At 39.2% G+C, this 24755-nt stretch overlaps 1 protein-coding gene across 5 annotated transcripts in view; it reads left to right on the top strand.

Annotated features, from left to right (window-relative positions):
* NEO1 (neogenin 1) overlaps window positions 1-23655 on the top strand; it is a 215817-nt gene extending 192162 nt beyond the window's left edge. For 2 of the 5 annotated variants that reach the window (XM_075045712.1, XM_075045710.1), the window contains exons 20-29: window positions 934-1128; window positions 1847-1879; window positions 6530-6598; window positions 7432-7579; window positions 9374-9612; window positions 10333-10425; window positions 16043-16201; window positions 17553-17807; window positions 18136-18272; window positions 20749-23655. In XM_075045712.1, coding sequence (XP_074901813.1) covers window positions 934-1128; window positions 1847-1879; window positions 6530-6598; window positions 7432-7579; window positions 9374-9612; window positions 10333-10425; window positions 16043-16201; window positions 17553-17807; window positions 18136-18272; window positions 20749-20832 — 1412 coding nt within the window. In that variant the 3' untranslated portion in view covers window positions 20833-23655. Of the gene's footprint in view, window positions 1-933; window positions 1129-1846; window positions 1880-6529; window positions 6599-7431; window positions 7580-9373; window positions 9613-10332; window positions 10426-16042; window positions 16202-17552; window positions 17808-18135; window positions 18277-20748 lie in introns of all 5 variants that reach the window. The other 3 variants (XM_075045715.1, XM_075045711.1, XM_075045713.1) reach the window with 2 other exon arrangements.
* Window positions 23656-24755: the final 1100 nt, after the last annotated feature.

Genomic DNA, 24755 nt, shown 5'->3' with positions numbered 1-24755 from the left:
ATACTGGTTACTGTGAATTATGTGAATTTGGGACATTGGCAATATTTTTCAATTGCTTTAAAGAGCTGGAAGTCACTCAGGAGAACGTTTCCCCTTCCTTACTGTAACCCCCAGACCGGTGGTCTGTGGAACAAGGGAAGCAGCAATTTGTGCATGAAGCAGCTGATGACCCAGCCCTATATTGGTGCAAGTATTTATTTTATGCTGGGGCTCTGCGTTTCTACTATAAAAAAGTTATAAAGCTTTTACTTTGTGTTGTAACTGCAGTATATTTTAATAACAGAACATAAACTTTTCCCATACCTTTTTTTCCCTGTGACATGCAAGATCACTTCAGTTCTCTTCAGATTATTGTCATCTTTGTGAATAAACTGAAAAATAATAAATTTATTATAAACTTATTATATTTTTATATCTTATTTAAGTTAATTTATTAAAATTTAATGTATAATATTTATATATTATAAAATATTGTAAACTTATATATAAATATTATAAACTAATGAACATGTTCTTTAGCTGTGTATGAGATTGTTGTTTTAAGATTAACTATTTTCTATAAATATTAATATTTTGAGGATGTCTTGGTAATAACAGCTTTATGTTATTTTACATTATTTGGTCTATGAACAGGTAAAGAGATGGAAATGAGAAATTTCTCCATATTCAGTGAACAGTGGTCAAAAATAATTTTGATATTTTAAATGACTTTTTTCCTCTTAACATGCACTTTTGAACAGTTTTAAGATGGGAAGGCTGTCTAATATTTGAATGTTTTCTTAGTCTTTGAAAAAGTAAGAATACACTTTCAGAAAACCCATAAACATTTAGCTGTGCAAATATCATTAAAAGTCACTAGAACATTTTCTGTGACATCTTATGACTGTCCTTTTCTTTTACGTATAAAGTTCTTTTGCTTTTTCCTTTGAATAGGATACATCATTTACTACAGTACGGATGTGAATGCTGAAATACATGATTGGGTTATTGAACCCGTTGTGGGAAACAGACTGACCCATCAGATACAAGAATTGACCCTTGATACACCGTATTATTTCAAAATTCAGGCCCGCAACTCGAAGGGCATGGGGCCTATGTCTGAGGCAGTTCAGTTCAGAACCCCAAAAGGTAAACTACCGTGTGTATCTAAATATCTTCCTCCTTGTTTTCTGAATTCAGCCTCTGTGAGGATAAGATACAACTAGCCTGAATTTTATATTTAAACTGGAAAAGACAGGAAGACAGTGGAGTTTGACTAGAATGAAATTTTCTGTTGAATTGCTCTTTCCTGTAGTTAATACATATGCAAATGTTTCTCAGCTGTTTGATTAATTGTGTTGTTTCAAAATTACTGGTGGGCACTTAGGTCATCTAGTTATTAATGCTGAGGGTCCATGTCCTAAACGTGCTTTTTAGAAAACCAGTTTTTAGTTCCTTTAAGATTCTACGTCTTGCGTGTCACGCTGCTCGTGATGAAATGGTATAAAGCAGCAGGCTCTGGGGTTGGTAGCCAGCGGCACAGCTGCTCGCGGGTGACTCGGATGATAGAATAGCAACTAGTGTGACACAAGAGGCTCTTAAATCAAGAACTGCTTGGTGATGGCTAACTAGTGAAATAGTATGAATGCATGGTAGCTTGGAAAAAGTACTCTAAGGAGAGGTGAAAAATAAAAAGTTTTGAGTAGATTTTTTTTAACAGTACTTTTTCCATGTGAGTATTGGTGGTTAGAAATGAGCGCTCTAGCTAGTCTACTTGTGCTATGTGAAACTTTAAATTCTGTCTCTCACTCCTTCAAGCCTTGTGATCTTTCTCTTGTTTTTTCCTTCCCTGTGCTTGTCCCACTAGCTGAATCCTCAGATAAAATGCCTAATGATCAAGGTAAATGAATAGCCATGCTTTCTCTTTTATTCCATCCTTCACACATTTTGTTTTTCCTGTCAATGTGCGGTTGCGTTTCTTAAATAAAACAAACATCTGCTGCTCTAACTGTAAATGAGCAAGTTCCTGTTGTGCTTTTAATAGTGGAAGAACTGGAAGTCTTATTTGTGGTTTGGGTGTTAGGAATATAAAGTGATCTCTGTAGTCAGATGTCACGTGAAGGGACAAGCGGGTTGTGCCAGAGCTGAATCATTCTGTCAAGATGAATTTGGATTAAGTGATACTCCAGCCAGCCTCTGACCATTGATGCAAGATCCTCAGTACATAGAGGTGGAAGATCAAACAGTTATCTAATTTGCACAAGTGCTGTTTTGTGAGCTCTACATCTATAATTATTTTCATAATAAAGGAAAGTATGCCTGCTCTAGAAAGCTTTTTTGCAAGAGATTCTGCTTGTCAGCTCATTTAGACTCCAGACTCTCCTGAAGAGCACAGCATTAGCTACTAAAAGCCTTAAGGTTTTAAAATGCTAGCCTGAAAAATGGTAGCTTTGAGTTTACTACATTGAATTATAAGGTGAATGTCCCAAGGCTGTTTTTGCTTTCTTCCAAATAACCTACAAGCCAAATAAAAAGAGGAAGAATTAGTCTAAAGGGATGAGTTTAAAAGGACATTGGCAAGCAGCTTAGACATACAATTAAACAGCTCCTAAAGGGGTTGAGAATGAGCTTTTTTTTTTACTTGCTTTTCAACTTGTTACTTAGAAGTAATTTATTAAATATGCTTTTACCTTCTGTGTACCAAATAATGCTGATACTAGACAGTTATGGAGTAAATTCATATCCAGACTTGTGTAACAGAGATGCTAGCTGAGATTCAGGCTTGTCTATGGGGAAGCAGATGCTCACTGTGTCATCATTAGTGCTCAATTGCAAGTGGAAGGGAATAGGAGAAATTTAAAAAGTTTTATGTAAAAGTTGCTGTTTTCTGTTCTGCACTATTCTAACCTCATTGCAGCGGATAACTAAACCTTCTCATCTGTTGTTATCATCCTAAAGTAACATATTCTTTTAGTAACAGTTTGATTAATTTTTATTAAATTATGTAATTTATGAATCCTGAAACCCTACATAAAAGCCAAGAGAGTTTTGGTTCAGAATTCCTGTAAGAACACTTGGAGATTATAAATCATGGCAGTGGGCTAAATGTAGCAAAGGAGAAGATGAGCTGAAGAGCAGAAAAGCCTGTTCTGTGACAGTACCACTGGATTGCCCAGTTGTGTCTTTCAGGAAATAGTAAGCAAGTTATTCAAGACTGGGAACGACCAAAACTACAATGGGATTGACTCTCTGGCCTTAGTGGTTCTCTCTTCTTGTCTCTCCCCTACGTTGATGTTTTTCTTCTGGATTAAGCACACCGTATTATTGTTCTTCCACACACTTCTATAGCACAGAGCTTGTGTTAAAAGTTAGTGGCTGTTGCCATCAGGCTTCAAGGAGTTGCACTGGCCTAGTAAAAAAGCAAAGGTTAAGGTATCTAATCCTAGTAAAACTGTCCTAAAGTAACACAAAGTTAAAATTTGTTGTCTGGCTGCAGATACCTAATGGGCAACACGGAGATTGACAAGATTACATGAAACTGGTTTCGGGGTTTGGTTGTTTGTTTGTTTTTTTTTTTTAAATGTTATCTTAAACTGTTCCTTAATGTAGAAGGAAATGGAAAACCTCAACAACAAGCTTCATAAGATTCTGGAAAAAGGCTGGTGTCCATACAGATGATGCAGCATGTGCATATGCTTGTTCAGAGCGTATCATGTAGAAGCAAGGCTTATGCTCCCTGTTGTGGTGGTGACTAGCTGCTTCCGAGAGAGGTGATGAGTTACAGTCCTTACGCACGCATAAACTGCAGAGAAGAGTCAGGTCATCTTTCAGGTTGCACTGCGCAAGAGATGAGCTCCTCAGAATTGAAAGGCTAAACTACTGATGCCTGGTTTCAGGAATTAGATACTGAGAAGCATCTTGGTTAGGTACCTAAATTCCATCGTATTTTGAAAACTGGACTTGGTAGTTACCTGTGCATTTTTGGAAATGTGCAGACACTTGGCACCATGCAGTCGGTGCCAGTATTAGGTGTCCCTGAGCTGCCACGCTCTACGAGGATCGTGCACAGGTAGTTATTCCCAAGGACGTCTACACCCTTTGGAAATACGACTGCTTGCCAGAATACTGCTTTCTCTGTATCGCTGCCTTCCAATGTTTTTATTGTCTAAATACGGTTTATATACTTTGTCACACATATGCACACGTTTGGGGGGTATATAAAATCTGCAGTTGGCTGTGTGAGTATATACATTGTTCAGGGACTGCAGACCCCATGACAAACTGCACCAGCTCAGTGTGTTACACCCACATGTACCACATGATCCCTGATGGTCTGCACCAGTGACTTTGTATATCTTATTATCTACTCCATTATTTTATGTCATCTGTTAACTTCAGTAGCAATTATTTTAATTTTCTTTCACGGTGTCATTAAGGATATTGAATTACACTTGGCCAAGCACAGGTCTTTGCAGAACTCATTAGAAATATCCCTCGTGAATAATGTTTCTGCAATTATAATTCTTATTCTTATCAGTTAATTAGTTGTTAATCATGTTAATATGTGCCACATTGCTTTTTTATTATGCTATTTTTAACAAAGCATTGTACAGTACACAGTAAAATGTTTTATGGAAGTCTAAATATAGTATGTCTGCATAGTTACTGTTACCAACCAAATTTATAGTCTGACATCTAGTTTGTTTGAAAATACCTGTTTTCAATAAAACAGAAAGATGGGCATAAAATATGCCACCATCTCCTATCTGTCACCTTTTCCATGATCTTGCCTATGTTAAGGCTCCGGCTGCTGCACTAAAAAGGCATAGGGTGTCTGTTTGTCCTTTTAAAATATTGTCAGTTATTTTTATTCCCCCCCTTCTCCTGCAGCTTCTCTGGTGCTCCAACATATCTTCAGCACCAGGTTCAGTGATTCAGAGAGTTCATCTAGGGTTTTTTTTACTTCTTTTCAGTGCACGTTATCTGGTCATGCAGTTGTCAATATATTAAATACAAGCTGTTTAAAATTCTGTTAAATTATTTAATTGCTGCTGCAAAATTATTAGTCCATTACTTCAAAAAGAGAACACATTTTCACTGAATGCAGTGTCCTGTCTAGACTGGCAGGTGCAGTATGTCCTTTTCATTATAGATTTGTCCTGCAATACAGCTTTCCCATTATTTTGGACTACATCTAACTCCTCACAGCATAGATCTAACATTCCTTCTTATTATCCTTCACAGGGCTTAATCAGCATTCTTGCTGGTATCTTTTGCTGTTTTTACCAATTGTCTTTACTTCACAGTGACTAATTTACAGGCTTTGACTTTAGGTTCACAATTTCCATTTGTTAGACATCCTTTAACACTTAGTACTTCTTGGTTAGAGTGGATTTTTAACTGAGAAAATCCTTCTCCTGATTGTGGAACTGTTGAATTTGCAGACTCTTGGTTTTTTGTGGTTTTGGCTTTTTGTGCATAACAGTGTAAAAATGTGCAAAGTATTATGGATTCCTATAGCAAGAGGGATGTTGTTCTTTGCATCTTGCTGTATGTTTCCCCTACTACAGAATTTTTATCATTCATGGTAATTTTGCATTAGTGCATTTTAATGAAAACACAGAAGTGAAAACCAGGGTTTTGTATATCTTTATGTGCGGGAAGAATTCTGCTAACTCAGGAGAGGTCTTAACATTGGAGGTGAACTTTTGACTTCATGTGTCTTGCTGTGGCAGCAAGTGATCTAAAGTAGACTTGAATTACACAAGGGGAAGTACTTGTTGGAGTAAAAAGAGGACAGCATTTCAGTTGGTAGGTCAGCTCTTGCATTAGCACCTAGGAGCCTGCTAGCAGAAGCTAAGGTTCAGGAGGGGCTGTGTAATGTGCCTCAGTTTGTTCAATTGAGGTACAGGTGTATTTACTTCCTTTGTCAGCCTTATAAGCATAAAGCTTTGAAACTAATTTGTTTTTCCAGGTTTCACCAAAACTGTTTTTGTGATACTTCATTCTCGCTTCTGGTAAAGGTGAAACAAACAGAAAAGAATGGGGAGAAGTTGAAAGCAAGTTTTTATGGATAGGCAGGAACTGTGCTTTTGATCCTCCACTTATTTCCAGTCTTCCACAGTTACTGTAATTAGGTATTAGGAAAAGAAACCTGTATAATTATTGTTTCAAGATGATTAACTGTCTGTACAAGTGTGGCAAAGCCATTTGCCTCAGTATGTACCTGTGTATTACTGCAAATAATTTTTATTATATTTTTTTAAATGAATACTAGTAGAGGCTCCTAAACTTACTTAAGAAAATAGTAATGCAGGAAACTAATTATTAAATAGCTCTTTTGAAGAAGTGGTTCTCTTCTTGGAGAAACACAGTTGCTGTTGAAAGCCAAATCATGTTGTAGGGGAGAGAAAAGGAGGAAAAAAAAAGATGCTCACAGTGGTTCAGAGAAGGTCTGAAAGAGCTACCTTAGTAATGCTAAAGTGTGTGTTTATGTGTACGTGTGTATATATATATGTGTATAAAATTACCACATATACAACGTTTTTAGCTTCAGGATCTGCAGGGAAAGGAAGCCGCCCAGTGGACGTAGGACCAGATTACAAACCACCACTTGGTGGTAAGTGTTGTTATGAAGCTTTTCAATTTAAATGCAGTGTCTTTTGGTCTTTCACTGAGTGGTGCTATATCCTACTGAAAATACTGATTACATCTGTTCCAGTAACTTTTTCTCTTTATGATGATAGTTGTTCCTGCTCAAGACATTGTATTGTACTTCTGTGATTAGTGTTCTTGCCTGCTGTGTGGGGTATATGGAAAAAATAGCATCATGTGCATTTACATTTCAGTCTTGATAAGCAGATCTTGTTCCTGGTTTGGTTTTAAATTGCTGCTATAGTGCACAAGTGTAAAATTAATTGAGTAAGAACACATTAGGAAGGGAAAAAAAATCATCTTAACTCCTTCTCCTTATTAGCAGTATGCATTGCGGAAGCCTTGCCCTAAGGTAACACTCATTAGTGTTATGTAAAATGTGTTTCTTTCAGAGGAAAGTGACCACTGTAGAGTACTGATACCAATTCATGTGATTATTGGGTCCAAGGGGATGCCTGTAGTGCTATAGTTTTAGCAAGGTTCCACGTTAACTCTCCTTAGACTGTAAACTACTGAATTTTTTTACAATAACTATTTGAGTTGGGTGAACATAAATTTTCATAAACTGTTAGTTGGAAATGGATCTGTAAAGCATCTTACAGATTTAATTGTACAGAAGCACAATTGGCAAATGACAAAAAAATAATCAAGCACTTCACTTGAAATCCTAGCAGACAAACCATCTTTCTCATTCTGCTAATCTGCATGATTCTAGAAGTCTTTGGGCTCTGCTTGCTTTTGATTGGGATTTTTTCTATATAACAAATAACCCCTTTCTGCCATCTCAAACTCTTACAGGCAGTAACAGTCCCCATGGAAGTCCTACTTCTCCCTTGGACAGCAACATGCTCCTTGTAATCATAGTATCTGTTGGAGTGATCACCATTGTGATAGTGGTGATAGTCGCCGTCTTCTGCACCCGTCGTACAACTTCTCACCAAAAAAAGTAAGATGTCTGGGTGGCACTTTGCCCTGTCTACCTTTCTCACATAATTCTATTATTTAATCTTTTCTTTATGATGCTTTCTTTTAAGTCTTGCAGGCTCTAGAAATTCTGTTCTGACAGTAGATCAGTAATGGAGTTTGAATTCTTGTGTTCAGAAGATAACATGCATCAATGCAGCTAAGCTATCATGCGTGTGATGATGATGATGTTTCTCCTAATGAGTGTTTCAGAGTTTACAAACCATCAACAGTTTACAGGCAAACTGGGGCAATGCTTTCATGCATACCTGCACTTGCCCCTCTCTGAGGAGAAATTATTGTTTAAAATATTGTTTCCAAACTTGAGCCAATGCATCTGTTTAGAGCTGTGAGAGCTCAACAGCTCAGGCAGATTCTCACTTCTGCTCTTAGCATGTAGCTGTGTGGAATAGCTTTACAAGCTGTGCATGATAATACCCAACCTGTAGATAGCTTACTGGAGTGGAATCTGAATCTGGTGCTGGACTCCTTAGAAAAGTGCTCCAAAATCCTAAATATAGGTGCGCATCTGAATTCTTCCCTCAGAGCATCTGAATTAAGACTACAGCAGTGATGCTTCCGTTTATAGGCTCCTGAAGGTTGTTCCTGCATGTTCTTTGAAAGAACTGAACAGAGCTGAAAGCTTTTTTGGGGGTTTGAAAAGACTCTGTTATGCAAAACAGAGTTTTAAGAAAGTGATTAAAAGCCAAGCTTGGAAGATAATCTCCACTTGCTTTGCTGAAGCTGAACTGTCCTGCAAAAATACAAGTTCTTCAGGAGAGGAGAGCAAGGATACATAAGTGATGGTCTAGCAACTGGGGGATGTGCTTGGGAGAGGGCAAATTTCATGGGCCTGTGCCCAAGAGATGTATTTTATTTCCAAAGAGCAGAAATAACCCTGTGAAATCTTGCCTTTGTTTTCCCAGTTTCTAAATCCCATCTCTCTTACATGCAGCAACCTACAACCAGTGAATAACCTTCTGACCTGTGTTACTCGTTCAACGACAGTCCTCAAAGCAGGATGCTGGGAGCACACCTGGCTGCAGATCACCTACATGAGAGACTCTGTTCATTGATATTTTCAAAATTGTATTTAGTCATATCTTAGCCATTTCTAGGAAAAGTGCTACCCAGAAGGGACACCTTCCTCCATCATTGCCAGGGTCCAAAGTGGGGAGTGTGTGTGGAGGGCAGTGCTGGAACTCTACATTTTCCTCTTCCAAAATTCTGTCATGTCAAATGCCTGCCTCACAATCAGTTTGCTGCTGCTATTCAACAGCAATGAAAAAGCACATCAGTTAGATGTGTCTAACCTGAGCAGTGGTAAAATGAAAGTTCTTGTCATTAATCTTTAGAGTTGACAGTCCTATTGGGTTAACTGGCTATTTGCACACTCCTTCTGTAGCTGTTTTTTGAGGTTGGTTGTAAGCTCTGGAGTACGGGCACAACATGATGTACATACACTTCGTGTTTAGAATATACTCTTAATAACCATAAGTACTGGAAACTTAATTTTTGTTAATGAAAGCTTAGACTGTAGAGCACAGTTCTGCAGCATGTGGTAGCATTTGAGACAAATTTCATGGCATCAGAGTTGCAGAATATGCTTTGAGATGTCAGATGTGGTCATATGTAAAATTCAAAGCTTCCTGCTCAGTGGGTAGCTTTTGCTGAGCTGGATACAAGATCTGAAGGAAATCTGAGTGAAAATTTGCCTTTTTCAACAAGTGAAAGGAAGCCTACATCTAAGAACATTTCATTTGTTTTCCTTCACAAGGAAACGAGCTGCCTGCAAATCAGTGAATGGGTCCCATAAGTACAAAGGAAACTCCAAAGATGTCAAGCCTCCTGACCTTTGGATCCATCATGAAAGACTGGAGCTAAAACCCATTGATAAATCTCCAGATCCCAATCCAATCATGACGGATACCCCAATCCCTCGCAACTCCCAAGACATCACCCCAGTTGATAATTCCATGGACAGCAATATCCATCAAAGGCGGAATTCCTACAGAGGTGAGCTATCAATGAGTACTTTGACCGTGATGTTTAAAATGAAGTACATTTTACTTCAGCTGGTGAAATCACTTTATTGACGTATTATTCAGTTACTCTTATCTTTTTTTGTTCTTATTTTCCAAGTAATGAATTGGTTTGTGCCTAGTTTTTAAGACACTCTGAAAAGGATGGATCGTATGTTTTAGTGAGAAAATTGAGTGCCCAAGAGTTAAATCATGAATTTCCCGTGGTAAATACTGATTAGTAATCAGAAGCTCATCTAACAAGTGTTTCATATTAAACTGTTCAGAAATGTGTGAGACGTTTTTTCAGCGGTCAAACACACAATCAGGTTTTGGTGCTTTAACTGGCTACTGCTAAGCTCTTGAGGTGTGGGTGAGTTTTCGCTTAGTAAGCGGCTAACTTCTTAATCCAGCATGTCTTACCCATACGTGTGACTCTCTGTACCGGCACTCATTGCGCAGAGCTGCACTGCCAGAGGTTTGTGTTTGCATTGTGGCCTGGAGAGTTTCTCCAGTGCCCAATAATCTTTACCCTAACTGTCCTCTTTTCCACCTTCTAGTGAAAGATGAAATAACTGGTTTTATCAATTATGAGTCACAGAACTGCTTACAAACAGGACAGCCCAGAAATAGAGAGGAGGATTGAAAGCATCTGGTATGGTATCACAGAAGTCTTGCTGCAATGGTGAATAACCTTCAGTATTTTTTCCTTCAGGGCATGAGTCAGAGGACAGCATGTCCACACTGGCAGGAAGAAGGGGGATGAGGCCCAAGATGATGATGCCTTTTGATTCTCAACCGCCTCAGCGTAAGTCAACAGCCCGCCTACCAGCTGGCTTGAAACGGGGAGCACCCAAACAAGCCATGTTGATACTGTATGCAGGGGCACACACACTCACATACTGCCTTCCTACTTACTTGTCCTAAGTAATTCTGTCATATCTGCAGTGGAAACAGTTCAAAAAGGCATCTTGAATCCCTTATGGTGAAGGCAGAGTTAGATCAAGTTAAAAGGAAAAACTGAATAGCTGTATTTGAGCGAGCAGGAGGCATGCTGCCAAAGTGGGCAAGAGTTAGGAATGTGTCAAACAGTCTGTCCCAGTCTCCAGCAGTGGCAACTGCAGGTGCTTTTTAGGGAGAGCCTGTGAACCTGGCTGCTTTTTACAGTCCATTCCCTTTGTACTCTGCCAGTGTCCAGCTGTTACATAGGAACTGGTAGAGTTGGTAAATCTCTATCAGGTTCTTCTCCACTGTTAGTTCTCTCCTCTCCAGACCAAACAGTCACAGCCTTTTTAGCCTCCTCTCACGAGGCAGCTACTCCATCCCCTTTATCACTTTAAGTACCATTCTCAGAACCTTCTCTAACTTCACTACATGCTTCTTGAGATTCAGAGAGGCCAGAGCTGCACACAGTACCACCAAGGTCTTACAGAGCAGGAAATAGTGCCCTCCGCCTTGTTCTCAATACCTTCCTTGCTGAATGAGCTACTACATTCTGTTGGCTTTTTTGGCTGCCATTGCATATTGAGCAAACGATATCAGAGATGTCAACCATATCTCCAAAAACTCTTTGCTGAATTGTAACTGCCAGCTCTGAGTTCAGCATCATATAGGTACTGTTTGGATTATTTTTCCCTCAGTGTATTACTGTACATTGAAGCGACGCTAAAGTTTACCTGCCATCTCTTTGCCTGCTTGCTCAGTCTTGTGAGGCCCTTCTGGAGTTCCTTGCCATCAGAACAGTATTTGACTAGCCTAAAGATCTTAATATTATTGACAAACTTAATGATTTCTCTGATTGCTTCCGTGTCTGGGTCACTGAGAAAGATAATTGATTAAACCTAGTCCTAGCACTGTTACCTGGGGAATCTCCTGCTTATTCTCCTCTGTCTTGAAAATTGATCATCAGGCCCCTCCCTTGGCTTCGTATCTGTAACCAGCTTTCAGTCCATAAAAGTGCTTTCCCTCAGCAGCAACTTAGTGTTTTAACTTCAGAGTGGAGCCTGTCATAGTCTTTTTGAAAATGTAGCTGTTATTATATTTGCTGGTTCCCTTTATTGATATATTTACTGTCTTGAAACTCTGAGGCTAGTGAAGCAGGTTTTACTTTTACATGAGTCATGCTTACTCTTTTCTAAATGACCATGTTTACCCATATCTGCAGTGCTCTTACTTTTATACTGAAATATTAAACATAACTGCTGTCCCCACTGCATGGACAGCTATTTGTGAAGCAGTTCTTGACCAGCTGCAGTTTACAGTCCACCCTCCTACAGCAAAACAAAATCGGTATGGATTTATGCTAAACTGTGATAGTGGCTCAGGAGCAGCCTCAGAAACAACTCAGCTGCTCATCCAGTAGGAGAGAATTAAAGAGCTGGGGCGATAGATCATGTCTCGGTGCAAGACATCTCCACTTGTGAGCTAGTCCCCTGATTTACTGAGCAGAAGAAATGGCTCTGAAGGAGTAACAGTGCTCATCTTCTGAAAAGGATACCAAAAGCCTGCAATATGTACAGTAGCTTTGCTCTGCAATGTGTCTATTATACAAATCCGTTAGAACACAGATAGACTACTGATAGAGGGGGAGGTTTTGCGAGTCTGGCAGAACAGACTCTTAAATGAGGAGGATGTCTGGTTTTTATTTCTTATTCGTGTGTTTCCCTATCAGTTAATGATGATTTGAGAGAAGTGCAGAATTGAAATTTTGTTGAGGCAGTAGAAATATATTTCAATTATTATTATGAAATATTTTAAGAATTAAACAATATATCTAGTTTTCAAATGATGATTCTGAGCTGGAAGGGGACTTAGCTAAACCTCTGGACAACTAGACTGAAACCCTGACTTGAGAACACAAGTAAGAAGTATAAAAGTTAACAAGCAGTGACAGAACTGTGAGGCAAAATTACACAGTGCTTATCTGGTCTGAGCTGTAGACTTCCCTGAGCACTATGTTCATGTTCAACCCTGTAGCCAGGTAATTGTTACCACAACTTCTTGTGTTTTACAGGATGATTTCAGGCCAGTCCATTATGTTTTAAGTTTCTAACTTTTTGCTTTATTTATCTGAAGCGAGTGCTTGATTTTCTTGGTCTCTACGTGCTTTTTCAAGTGTCCTGATGACCTGATCAGCTCAGTTTGTGCATTTTCAACTGCTACCTTGTTTTACAACCTTTTTACAGGAGTAGTATCTTTTTTCTTGGTTTTAAAGTAAGTAGTCTGACACTCCTTGTTTTCTTGCAGTTTTGCATGTATGAGGAAGGAGTGGAGGATGCAGTTTTACACTAATGATCTTTACTCTGATGAGCTTCTTAAAAGCTTGTCTGCTGTCAAATATGGCTGTCTAACAAGGGACATTGCAGCTATTGGATTCTGATGATTTCCTGTCCCATGCCAGGTGCTAGAACATGATGAATTCAGACTTGTGTGACCCCATAACAAATTCAGACTGCAATAAGTCTTACCTTGCACTCTTCTAAGTGTTTTTTCTCTAAATGGGATGCAGCATTCGATACACATAGCATAAGATAAACTCACAGAGGAGCCCGTGCTGAAGTATGCAGAGTGCTCTACAGAAACAGCATAGCCAAGTACCCCTCATACTATGTTATTCAGTGAGGAAGATACTCAGCAACTTACATGATCAGTCCCACATAGGATGGAAAGATGTACAGTTGACAAAAGTGACACAGTGGTGATCCATATTTTAGGGAGGTAGCATATTCCAGTTCTACCTTTTGATTGTATTCATGGTGATGTGATAATGCTGGCAAATACAGTTGTGGATATGATTTTTCCTTGCAGCACTAAACCCAGCTGTGACATCCCTTTTTGATACCAGTCCTGCTGTGTTCGTTTGAAGAGCCTATCTGTTTTCCCCCTCTTTACTAGATATTGCCTTGCCCAGAAAGAATGAACCAGACACAGACACAGCTGGCTTGGTGTGACAGGTTAGCATGATGCACTAAACGTCAGGAAGGATGTGTAAGGTCTTCTGGTGCCCTAGGGCTTGAGATTGTTTTTGTGACTTTGTTTGACTTTTTATCCTGTTTGCAAAAGTTCTAAGGGCTTCCAGCTGTAGGTTTCTATTTTATTGTAAGTGGAAACATTAACATAATGTCTTTAGATACCTTTCTGCAGAAGCTACACAGAAAGCTGACACTGGTACATGAGGCCCTTTCTCAGCAAGCAACACAGAAGGCAGGACCCATTCAGTGTGTTTCAGTCTGTGCCTGCAGATGCCTTCTTATGGCACTTTCCCCCCCACCCCTGCAGCATTCAAATCTAGTTATTTATCTCTTAAATACTATGTTAGGATAATTTAGTATGTTCAGGTTTAGTATAATATACAGTAATGGCGTATGCCTGGTTAGTTGCTTCTTTGACAACTGGAACACAAAAATTCTGGAAGGATATTAGGAAGCAAAGGGCTGTTTCTTTCTTAACACACCACATTTCTCTTTATCCAGTTCTTCCTCTCTTTTCCTTGAAATTAAACAGTGCATCATGATCATCATTACTTGGTGGTGGTACAACATACTGCTTTTTGACCTGTAAGGCTGTACATGATTTAGGTCTGATAACTCAGCAAATTATTAGCAAAACCCAGCAGTTTAAGCTGGGTGGCTAGGTGGCAGGGCAAACTTTCTGGCTTTTCACTGGATCACGTTTTCCCCACTTGCTTAGCTGATTCTGCTTTGGATAGTGTTTCAGAGCTACTATGATTTTGTGTTCTTCTCCTCATCTCCAAACTTTTAGGAAATGTCTTGAAAGGTGTGTGTGGTTTTTTTTATTATGGCTGCAAAAACATACAGGCGATCTTCTGTACTAACATGCATTATATTTGATAGTGTGATTGAAATGCTTGCTGAAACACAGGTGTAGACCAGTGGTTTCTACAAATAGAAGTAATTAAAATGTTTATGCCTGTAAAATTTTATGCCTTTAAAATCTTTATGCCTCCTACCTTGCTGACACTTAAGAGAACTGGTGTCTCTGATGACTGTTGCCTTTGCCCAGATTCCTGATTGCCAAGCTTTTGTGGGTTTTTCCTCCGTTTGCCAGTTCCCTGCAAGACAAAGTGGCATTTTAGTCTTGCTTGAAGCTCTTAGCGAGAATATCTGACTTTTGACATCCCCTTGACAGCTGTCTCACAGGACTTAAATCTAGAAGCTACTGATCACTCAGTATTAGAGTTTAGTTACTCTTCATTTACAAGAGATTGATAATGACGTTAGCTTTCTGTTGGCGTAACTCAATGGGAGAGAGAAATTGTTTATTACCAATAGCTGAAAATCTCGTAAGTATATTGCCTCCACTGATCAATTCACATATCCTGTCCTGCTGACAGGCTGTTTTCCAGTAAATTAGGAAGTCAGAGGGTTCAAATTTGTTTAGCCAGCCTCTGAGTTCAAACTGCATGCATCAATGTGATAAGTCTTAACTGAATTCGCCATTATAATGATGGATTTCTGCTTCGTGTCATTCCTAGAAAGTAACTTTCACAGGCAGCACAACTGGAGAATTTCCAGAAAAGGTTCAAAAGAAAATAACCAACCACAACCTTTTTTTTTTTTCTTTATGGTGCTAGTGGTAGCAATTCCCTCCTGGTTTTTGTGTTGAGACTCTTTCTTTTGGACAATTTTAAGCAATTCAGTATTTTAGTCTGTTGTAAGAACTATATTCTGCGGTTGCTTTTCCTCCCAGCTGGGGAGTAGTGAGAGTTTGTTTTGCTGTTACCACAAAAGGGTGAGGGCAAGGGATGATTTACATGAAGTGTAAAATTCACATGTCTCAAACAGGAAAAAGAAAATAGCAAGATAAAAAAAAGAGGGGAAAAAAGAAAAACAGGTTTTTGGTTTGAGTGTAATGGAGCAGAGCTTTACTAAGTCCACGCAGAGGGAATGCATGGAGCCTTTGGTGTCTTGTCCCACTCTTATCATTTGTCTTGCATTATTTAATTAACCAAAGATGCCACGTTTAGTTACAATGTTAAGAAATTCAATGACATCTAGAAATTATTTTGAAATTTAAGCTCATACGTCTGCTGTATTAGGTCCGACATTTACAGCACAGTGTGAAATACATGGAAGTTCTAAAGGGAGCTGAACTTTATTTTTCTCAAGTGTAACAGAAAGCGCTTGAAAGATACAGCCAAGAGAGATGTACTTTCTGCACAGGAAAATGGAGAGCTCTGCCTCTTTGTGGGGGTTTGTGTCTTGGCATGGAGGGAGCTAAAGTGCTGCAGCACAGTTGGAAAATTGGTATTGAAACATGTCATCTTGGTGTCATTGTAAATCTGCTGAGCAGCTGGCTCCCCTGTTCAGTGGATTTGTGGGAGAAGGGAGGGATATGGTGCATTTCAGTACATGTGCATGCTTGTCTGTATGTTAAGCATTTTTCTGTCTTGTATTCATTCACAGCTGTGATTAGTGCTCATCCCATCCATTCACTCGATAACCCTCACCATCATTTCCACTCCGGCAGCCTCGCTTCTCCAACTCGCAGCTATCACCATCACCAGGTCAACCCGTGGCCGATTGGCACATCCATGTCACATTCAGACAGGGCCAATTCCACAGGTGAGATATAAATGATCAGACAGATTTTGCTTGTAATGGAACAATGAGTGAAACATGTGGAAATCAAAGCCTGAAACTGAACTTGGTTGGTCTCCATTGTGTGTTCCATGAGACATAGAATGAGGGGTTTAAGTACAGACAAAATCCTTGATAGGTTGAGTTTTCTGTAAGCAGTTTCTTGTGTAGATCTGATATTGATCATCGAGATACATGATGATGTCCTTGGAAAAGGAGGCTTAGTGTTTTACATACAACTTCAAATAGGAAGATTCCTTATTCTGAAGCCTTCAGCCCTGGAGTCTGAAACATCAGATTAAATCTAATTTGAGCTACATAATATGATAACTTTTTTCCTAATTAGTTGTGTTTAAAACTGAGAAGACAAAAGCCCAGACTTTGCCACTGAGAGCTGATATTAGTTAATCTCCCTGAAGCACACAGAAAATTATGGTGATTTCTATGTGGCATTTTCAGGCTTGAAGCACAACCATTTGCAGTAGTTTTTGTAATGTCTCCAGTGCTTTGAAAATTCTGAAGCAATAGTATTGCTAAATTGCATGTAGGTAACATCTTGAGATGAAGTGAATTCTGAGTTTCTCTAGTTTAAGGTCTACATTTTAATTAAGGTGCCACAACCAACAGCATTGTTTCCTCATGAAAACAGTTCATGAGGCTGCAAATATACAGGCAGACAATATTTTAGAGGCAGAGGTTTCCCTTGTTCTGTTTATACTGCTGAAGCGACAGCTCTCACAATCCAGATCTTTTCCTGCATGTGGCCCGAGTAGGATCATGATGCCTTAAATTCAAGATACCATCTCATTGTTCTCTTGGATCGGGGGGAGCCTGCTGCAGACAAACAAATGGAGCCTGTGATTCCATTTTAGCTTTCAGCAAGTAAAGAGATTTCAAGTCTATCTCAGTAAAAAATGTGGCTCTTCTGTATGCACTACAGTGATAATGCTTAAAGTATACCTATTTAAGAAGGCCAATACTGTGAAATACTCAAGAGTAAAATGAGAAAGAAGATTTGTGTTCCATGCTGTTTATCTGAGGTCTTATTACATGTAGCTGTTTTCAGTGCAAAACTGTTCGTTTGGTATTATGCCTGTGGAATCATTGAGTTCTCAAGCTTATTTTGTTATTAGACAGCCATTGCCCTTCACCTTAAAAACAGGACAGTTACACAGAATTGGTGGTGTTTGCTACAGAGATAGTTAATTTGTGACTTCAATTCTTAGCTTTTTAACAGCAATCTTGGAAAAGGTGCTTGCAAACACTATGGTTTTGTTTCCATCTGACCACAGAGAACATTGCTGTTAAAGAAAATAAACCACTTTTTTTGTTGTAGAATCTGTTCGAAACACACCTAGCACGGACACCATGCCGGCTTCCTCATCTCAGACGTGTGCTGACCACCAGGATCCTGAAAGCACCACAGGGTCTTACCTGGCTAATGCACAAGAAGAGGATTCAGCTCAGAACCTCCCTACGGCACATGTCCGTCCTTCCCACCCGCTGAAGAGTTTTGCGGTGCCAGCCGTTCCACCAGCTGCTTCCACGTATGACCCTGCATTGCCAAGCACACCATTACTGACTCAGCAAGGTGAGCGGGTGAAAACTGGCAAGACGCACTTGCCAAAAAGAGAAAAAGGCAATTTTAAGAAGCAAATGAGAGAAGCTCCTTAAGGGGCAGGGGGGTAGAGTTGGGCATCAAAGGAAATTATGTCAGAGGCTGGATTGAATTTTGTTGGTACAATTTTTCAAGGCCCTTCTCTGTTATCTACATGGATAAACTAGACAAAAATTCAAATTCAGTATTCCATAATACAAACTGTTCATTTTCCTCTAATAGAATCCTTCTTTCAAGAGCTTTCTGGATAGAAAAAAGAAGTAATTAACTGAGGCATAACTATGTAACAATTTATTTTAAGCTCCTAACCATCCAGTTCACTCGGTGAAGACTGCATCAATTGGGACTTTAGGAAGAACTCGACCTCCTATGCCTGTGGTAGTTCCCAGTGCCCCTGATGTGCAGGAGACCACCAGGATGCTTGAGGACTCTGAAAGCGTAGGTACTCTTACACTGCCAGTGGCTTTCTTTGGCAGTGCTTATCAAACTGTGGTGAATCTCTCTTTAGTAGATACTTGTAGACTTTAGTAATATCTGCACTGAGACTTTCAAAGGCAGAGGATGATGAAGCTTCTGACTTCCACTAAGTGCCATTGCCTGTTAAGCCATATGAAAAAATATAGTGCAAATACCTTCTACACAAGGCAGTAAATTCAGAGAATAAACATTTAAATAGCAAATACTAGTAGTGCTTTCAAAATCTGAAAATTACTTAAGAGCATACCTTCATCCCCAATTACACAACACTAAACAGATGCAGTGCTTCCATCTATTCCAGTCCACAAAGCCCACTCGGTCAAAAACTGAAAAACCTTTGACAATGTTCTGGCTGAACTGAGGCTATTAGCTGAACATAAGAGTAATGTTCTCTGAGATTTCCTTTCTTGACTCATGGTCAGTGCTTCTGGTTTCTGCTAACCTATCACAATTACAAGAAGAGGAGAGTCAAGACAGATACCATCTATTGCACTAGTCTTTTCATTCTTTACAGTAGGTAGTGCCTAATGGAGCTTTCGTTTATGACTTGGGCTTCTATATGCAGGCTTCCGTATTGGAGCTGTAGAAGTGCACTGCACATGTGTGTTTTGCCTGCTTACCTTGATGTAAAGAGCATCTTTGTTCACAGAGCTGAAGGCCTGCAGCAGTGCCGTTTGCTCTTCTGTACAGCCTAAGATGTGTTCATGCTCGCTTTGAGATGTCATTTATTTCTGTCTGGTTTGCAAGCATACTGTACCTAGATCCTGTTAAAGTTGTGCACCTGCAGCTTCCTCTGCTGCTGCAGAGCATCCAAAGCGTCATTGCAGATGGAAAATTTAGCGTTAATGCCAAAAGGTTTAAAGCCATCATCCCAAATATGTTTTCAGATACTCATGTGAAAGTATTGTGACTTCTGGGGAAAAATGCAACCAACTGTTGGGCTGCTTTGGAAACAGCTTTTAAGTGAGGAAGTTTTGAGTGTCAGGCACTGGAAGAGCTGTTTTCCTTTCAAATTGCAAGCCGAGAAGTTACTGTATTAGCTGTTGTATTACTGCTACAGGAAATGTTTATTTTGCATTAATTTTTCTTTTTTTTTTTTCTTGTTTCCTTATTGTCCTTTCCTTTTGTCACATTGTTTTTGTTACCATCTGTATGCACTGGTCTAGAAACTGTATGCATGCTTGATTTGGTGCACTTTTGCCTTTCTGTCGAGTTGTCGCTCCTACTTAATTCTTTTTTTTTTTTTTGGTTGGTACCAAAAATATTCTCATTAGTTTATTCATCAACAAATTTGTAATATTTAAATATAGCCATTAATAAATTTCTTCATTAATAAATTAGTACAATATAAAGTCACCACAGCACACTAAATACTAGTTAAATTATGAGTTTTAAAAATTAGGATTAGGTAGTGATTTGAATTGATTCTGCTTTTTTATGAGAGCCTGAGTAATTCCAAGTCACTGCTATTTATCACTGTCAGTAGTCAGCAGATCATATGTTGGACACGGGACAGAGATGACTTTCCTGATACAATCTAGATTGCTTGGTAAACTGGGAAGTGCCTGCTGCATTCATTTCTATTTAAATGAAAGAAAGAAAAGGTTTGTATCTAGAAGCAAAGGAAGTGAGATCACAGTCAAGGTTGAGGGCTCTGGGAAGGACTTCAGTTTTATGGTACACAATCAGCTGAGCAGTGGCTTTAATATTAGACTTTAGCCAGAAGGTCTAATAACAGACCTTAAATATATAGAGGCAGAAACTATCAAACAGGAGTTCTGTTGCTTCTGATCTGGCATTAGCAGAGCTGGTACTGGAATACTGGGTGCAGCCTGGCTTGCCTTCTGTGAAAACGATGTTGAGAGAGTGAAGAGGGTTTGGAGAAATGCTCCAAGAACATAAGGGGTTGAAAACTGCATGGTATTGGGAAAGACTTGGTCAGCTTAGAAAATCTGTCTACATACCTGCATTGATGTATGAATGATGATAGCTGTTCAATATAGCTGAAGCTAGACATTGAGGCTAAAAACAGTGTATGATTTTTAGCAAGCGTAATGATTCTCAAAACAGTTCTACTGAAGTGACTCCTTTGACATTTTTTTCCAGTTAAGCTGGGAGGATTTTTATAAAACATCTGCTTTGGTTCAAAGGAAGCTGTTGTCTTGCAGCAGGAATTGATAGAAGGAAAACAGATACAATGATCACAGTCTTAAAAATTAGTGAAACTATGAATTGCTACTGCAAAAAGGTCTGCGCTTGAAACAACTCTCTATTTTAAGTTATTAATTCCTGTAACTTGATAAATCTTATTCTGCTTATTCCTGTGTCGGGGTCCCAATCTATACCAGAATTGCTGACCATTTCTTCTTACTTCTTATTCTGTCCCTCTTTAAAGAGAGCAAGTCACCTTATCAATAACTCTGTACATCTCCCACAGAATTATGAACCAGATGAGCTGACCAAAGAGATGGCCCACCTGGAAGGACTTATGAAGGACCTTAATGCCATCACTACAGCATGACCACCTTCACCAGGACATGACTCCAAACAGTTTCACAAGTCTTGGGACTCAGCCTTGGAACACAAGGAATTGTACAGAGGAAAAAGAAAAGAAAAAAAAAAGAGAAAAAACAGAAAGAGGGACAGCACATGAGAGCATACACAGAAAGCAAACGAACCAACCAGTGCATTTGTGCTACAGCTGGTCAAAAAGAGATGACCTTGTCATCGTTCTGCAATGAAGTCATTGCCAAGTTGAATTCCATGTACCTGCTGAGACCGTGCAGGATGGGACGCATCAGGCTGAAATTTAGCATCCAGACAAAAGGAAAAAAAGTGGACTTCATGGTTGTTTTTTTTTCTGGTCAGGTTTTGTCTCAGTGGTGTGATTGCCCTGCCTTTTCAGTGTTGGACATTCGCATTTATGTACAATTTTATTTGTGTTTTTATTTTATCTTTTTTTATAAAAAGGAAAAAATACTGTTAAAAAAAATAAGGAGAAACTGTTGTTTTCCACAGCCTAGACTGACATTTGACTGCTTGTTCTGTTGTGTATGAAAATTCATTGCCAGCGTGGGTTGTTCTGTTTTGTTTTTTATTCTGCGTATAATTACATCCCCTTCTGGCAGTTAATCCATGGCCTTTTGGGATGCTGCACTGCTATTTGTAAGCTTTTTTTATTATTTTTATATTATAATTATTAAAAGCCTGACTTTCTCCTCTCATCACTGTGAGATTACCAGTCTGTTTGAATTGAAATGTAATTTGAAAGGCTTGTTTGTCGCTTTTTGTGCAGTTTCAATATTTTGAGTGGGGAAAAGTAGATGGGGAAGGGGAGGGGATCCAGTGGGAGGTTTCATTATTGTTGTTTTCCTGTCTCTCTCTACATTGACTCAAAAGACTGAAGAAAATGAAAGCATCTTCTGTAACGTCCTTCCTTGTAACTTCAGCATACTGTGTCTCTGGTTACTGAATTGCAGTGAGAGTCTCGTTTAGAAACATTAAAAAAAATTCCTCCTGTAAAGTAGGGTTCCTTACGTTTAGATGACACTACAGCTTATTTTGGCAACAGTGCTCTGTTTTGTTATTGTTAGTTTAAAGATCACATCATGAAACTTTTAAAGTGCAGATTGAGCGCTCATTCAGCATGGAGAACTTAGCACAAGCAGCAGCGCACACAACACTTCTCTGCTGGTGGTGCTTAGGTTTGAGCTACCTGGACCTCCCAGAAGCAGAGAACTGTGGACCTCTTCTCATCAGTGACATACCATATCATACTTTTGAGAACACTACATGTCCACAGGATCCTTCAGCAGCAAGTCCAACCCCAGTACAATTTCTCTATCCCAGGCCATTTAAACAAGAATCTCTTAAGGATTCTTCAGAGACATAAGCAAGGCAAAAATGTATTTTTTTACACTTTTGAAACCATTTGAAAGGAAAAACAGTATTAGTGACTCAGGTGCTGTTCACATATCTGTCTAGAAAGGAAGGAAAGTTAAAAGGGAACTCCTATACGAGGGGAAGGAAAAGGGTTTTTTCTTTTCTCCATGTATGATGGCTTGGCTCTGCCATTCTCTATGAAGAGGAATGGCATAAAAAGAGGGACTGTATTTTAGTGAAAAAAAAAAAAGAAAAAAACCAATACCCAGCTGCCTAACAAACTCATGTGCAATTTCACTTTTAAGATTAAAGGAAACTCAAAACTTACGGATGATTCAGATGCCAAATCTGTTCCTCCTGAGCAGTCAGATTTGTGATCTCAGAAGCTCAGTGATAACGATGGCAGACGTGCAGATAACAGGCCTTTCAGGTACAGGACACTGCTGCTGTAGTCCACAGTGCCTCTGCTAGATGGCTGTACCTGTTGGAACATGAAGAGGAAATACTGTAATCTGCTTAAATTTAAATTTTAAAAACCCAAGAACTTTGCTTCATTTATTTTCTTTTATCCATTTGACTAAAGCTAAAAGTCTGGGCCCATTTTCATAGTCCCTGTCACTAAGAGAAGGGAGAGCCACTGAATCATCCTGGAGAGCAGCAGGGGCTTGGGGTGTAGTTTTACTTCCTTTCTTTTCCTGGACTCTGTATTGTCATTTCTAGGACATTTGCTGGGTTTATTTATTTGAGGGGGAGAAGGAATCAAATGAATTGGAGCACCGTGGGCCACCTGGATAATTAATGTTTGGACTTTTAATCAATACAATTCAGGGCAAAATAAGCTACAGAATATGTATTTAAATAATAAAATACACATCCTGTCCTGAAAGGAGGGGGGGGTGTATGTTTTCCTTTGCCTATTTTTTACCTATACCCAAAGAAATACCATCATACATACACAGTATTCTTAGCTGGTGGGTCTTTGTGAATATTACTTATGTATAACACCATGAATGTTAATATTGTCATTGAATTTGGGGAAGGGGAATATTTTTAATGATAAAACAACTGTTCAAAGTTGGTTTTTTAAGGTTAAACTATAAAAAAAAACATTTATTCAATTCAGTGTACAATCTGTATTGCACTTTTTCACATTTTAATGCTACGTTTTCTTACATATCCTGTGATTTTAAATTTGGAACATTGTGTATCCTTGTAGTGTCATAGTCAAGCTGTTAAGTGACAGCTTCCCTCAGAGACATTTGGGGAAAAAAAACCAAACCTGTATATTGTTTTATGATTCTCATGTAGAATAATTTTGAGGACTGCTGTAGACGTCTACCTTTCTGTACAATTTTTTTGCTTTTCTGTAGTATTTGCTGTATACTCTATGGCTTTTTTTAATAACTTCCATGTTTATTATTTTGTATTGGACATCCAATACACTTTTTTTAATCCAATCAAATTCTGGTCTGCTTGGAGAGTTTGTTCTCTTTAGTTATTCCTATACTTTTTTTTCTTAATCAATATGGTGACCAGGTTTGTAGTTTTACTTGCCCCTTTTTTGGTGTGGTTTGGCAGGTTGTCTCCTCCAGAGAGAGAAGAGGAACTATTATTTCCCCCCCTCTTCATGTGGGCACTGAGCATGTAGTGTCTTTCTGGCTAACTCCCCTCCATTTCAAAGCTCAATAACATCACCTTCTAACAAGCAAGCATCAGAAGCAAAGATTTCAAATCAGTGAAAGTATGTTTAGTAGCTGTAGTATTTCCCTGTGATTTACAAGTTTACTACTATAATTTTTTGCATGTAGCAGTTTCTGTCTATGGGTTTTAAAGTGCAGTAATTGATAACCTCATTGTTACCCTCATGCTAACTCCAGACACTTTCTTTCGATACTAGACACTCACACTGGTCATCAGCCTCTTCTCTGCAAGCCAGCCACTTTCCCCAGTCACTTGTGTCCCATATTCTTGGGTGCATTAGACAATTCCTCATCCTGACCTCTGCAAACAGGAATACAAGCTACTGCATTGGTTTACATCCCCTGCTCCCCCCTCTATTTTGCAAGTCAGATCCTTCCGTTCACTCATTAAATAGTGCAACCACACTGAGCTGTCAGGTGGGAACTGGACCCTGACATTCTCCTGAAGGGATGCCACGACCCTGCAGCTGGCCAGGGACTTCTCAGCCACGCTAGAATTGGTGGGGTGCACATATGTGTATGTGTACAGGAGAGGAGAAATAGGGAACAAAGGCATATATCATTAAGTAAGTTGAGTGTGCCACAAGGCAGTGGCTACAGCAACACACACTCCCCCTCCACTTAATAACCTCTAGCTTTAAAAGCCAGTATTTCTTGCTAGGTTAGTCAGTGCAGGGAATTTGCTGTACTACTTGCTTTGCACATCAAGCCAGGTGAAAAAGGGATATGGGGTGTTTATCAAGTAGCCCATTTTAAGACAGGTAGAAGTAATACCTGCTGGGACTTGTGCCCGCCTGTGCAGCCAGGCAGTGCAGGACAGGGACACTAGAGGGCAGCGATGACTTGCTGGTAAACAAAGCTG

Source organism: Buteo buteo, chromosome 13, assembly GCF_964188355.1.
Source record: "Buteo buteo chromosome 13, bButBut1.hap1.1, whole genome shotgun sequence".
NCBI lineage: Eukaryota > Metazoa > Chordata > Aves > Accipitriformes > Accipitridae > Buteo > Buteo buteo.
This window is presented reverse-complemented; position numbering and strand designations above follow the sequence as displayed.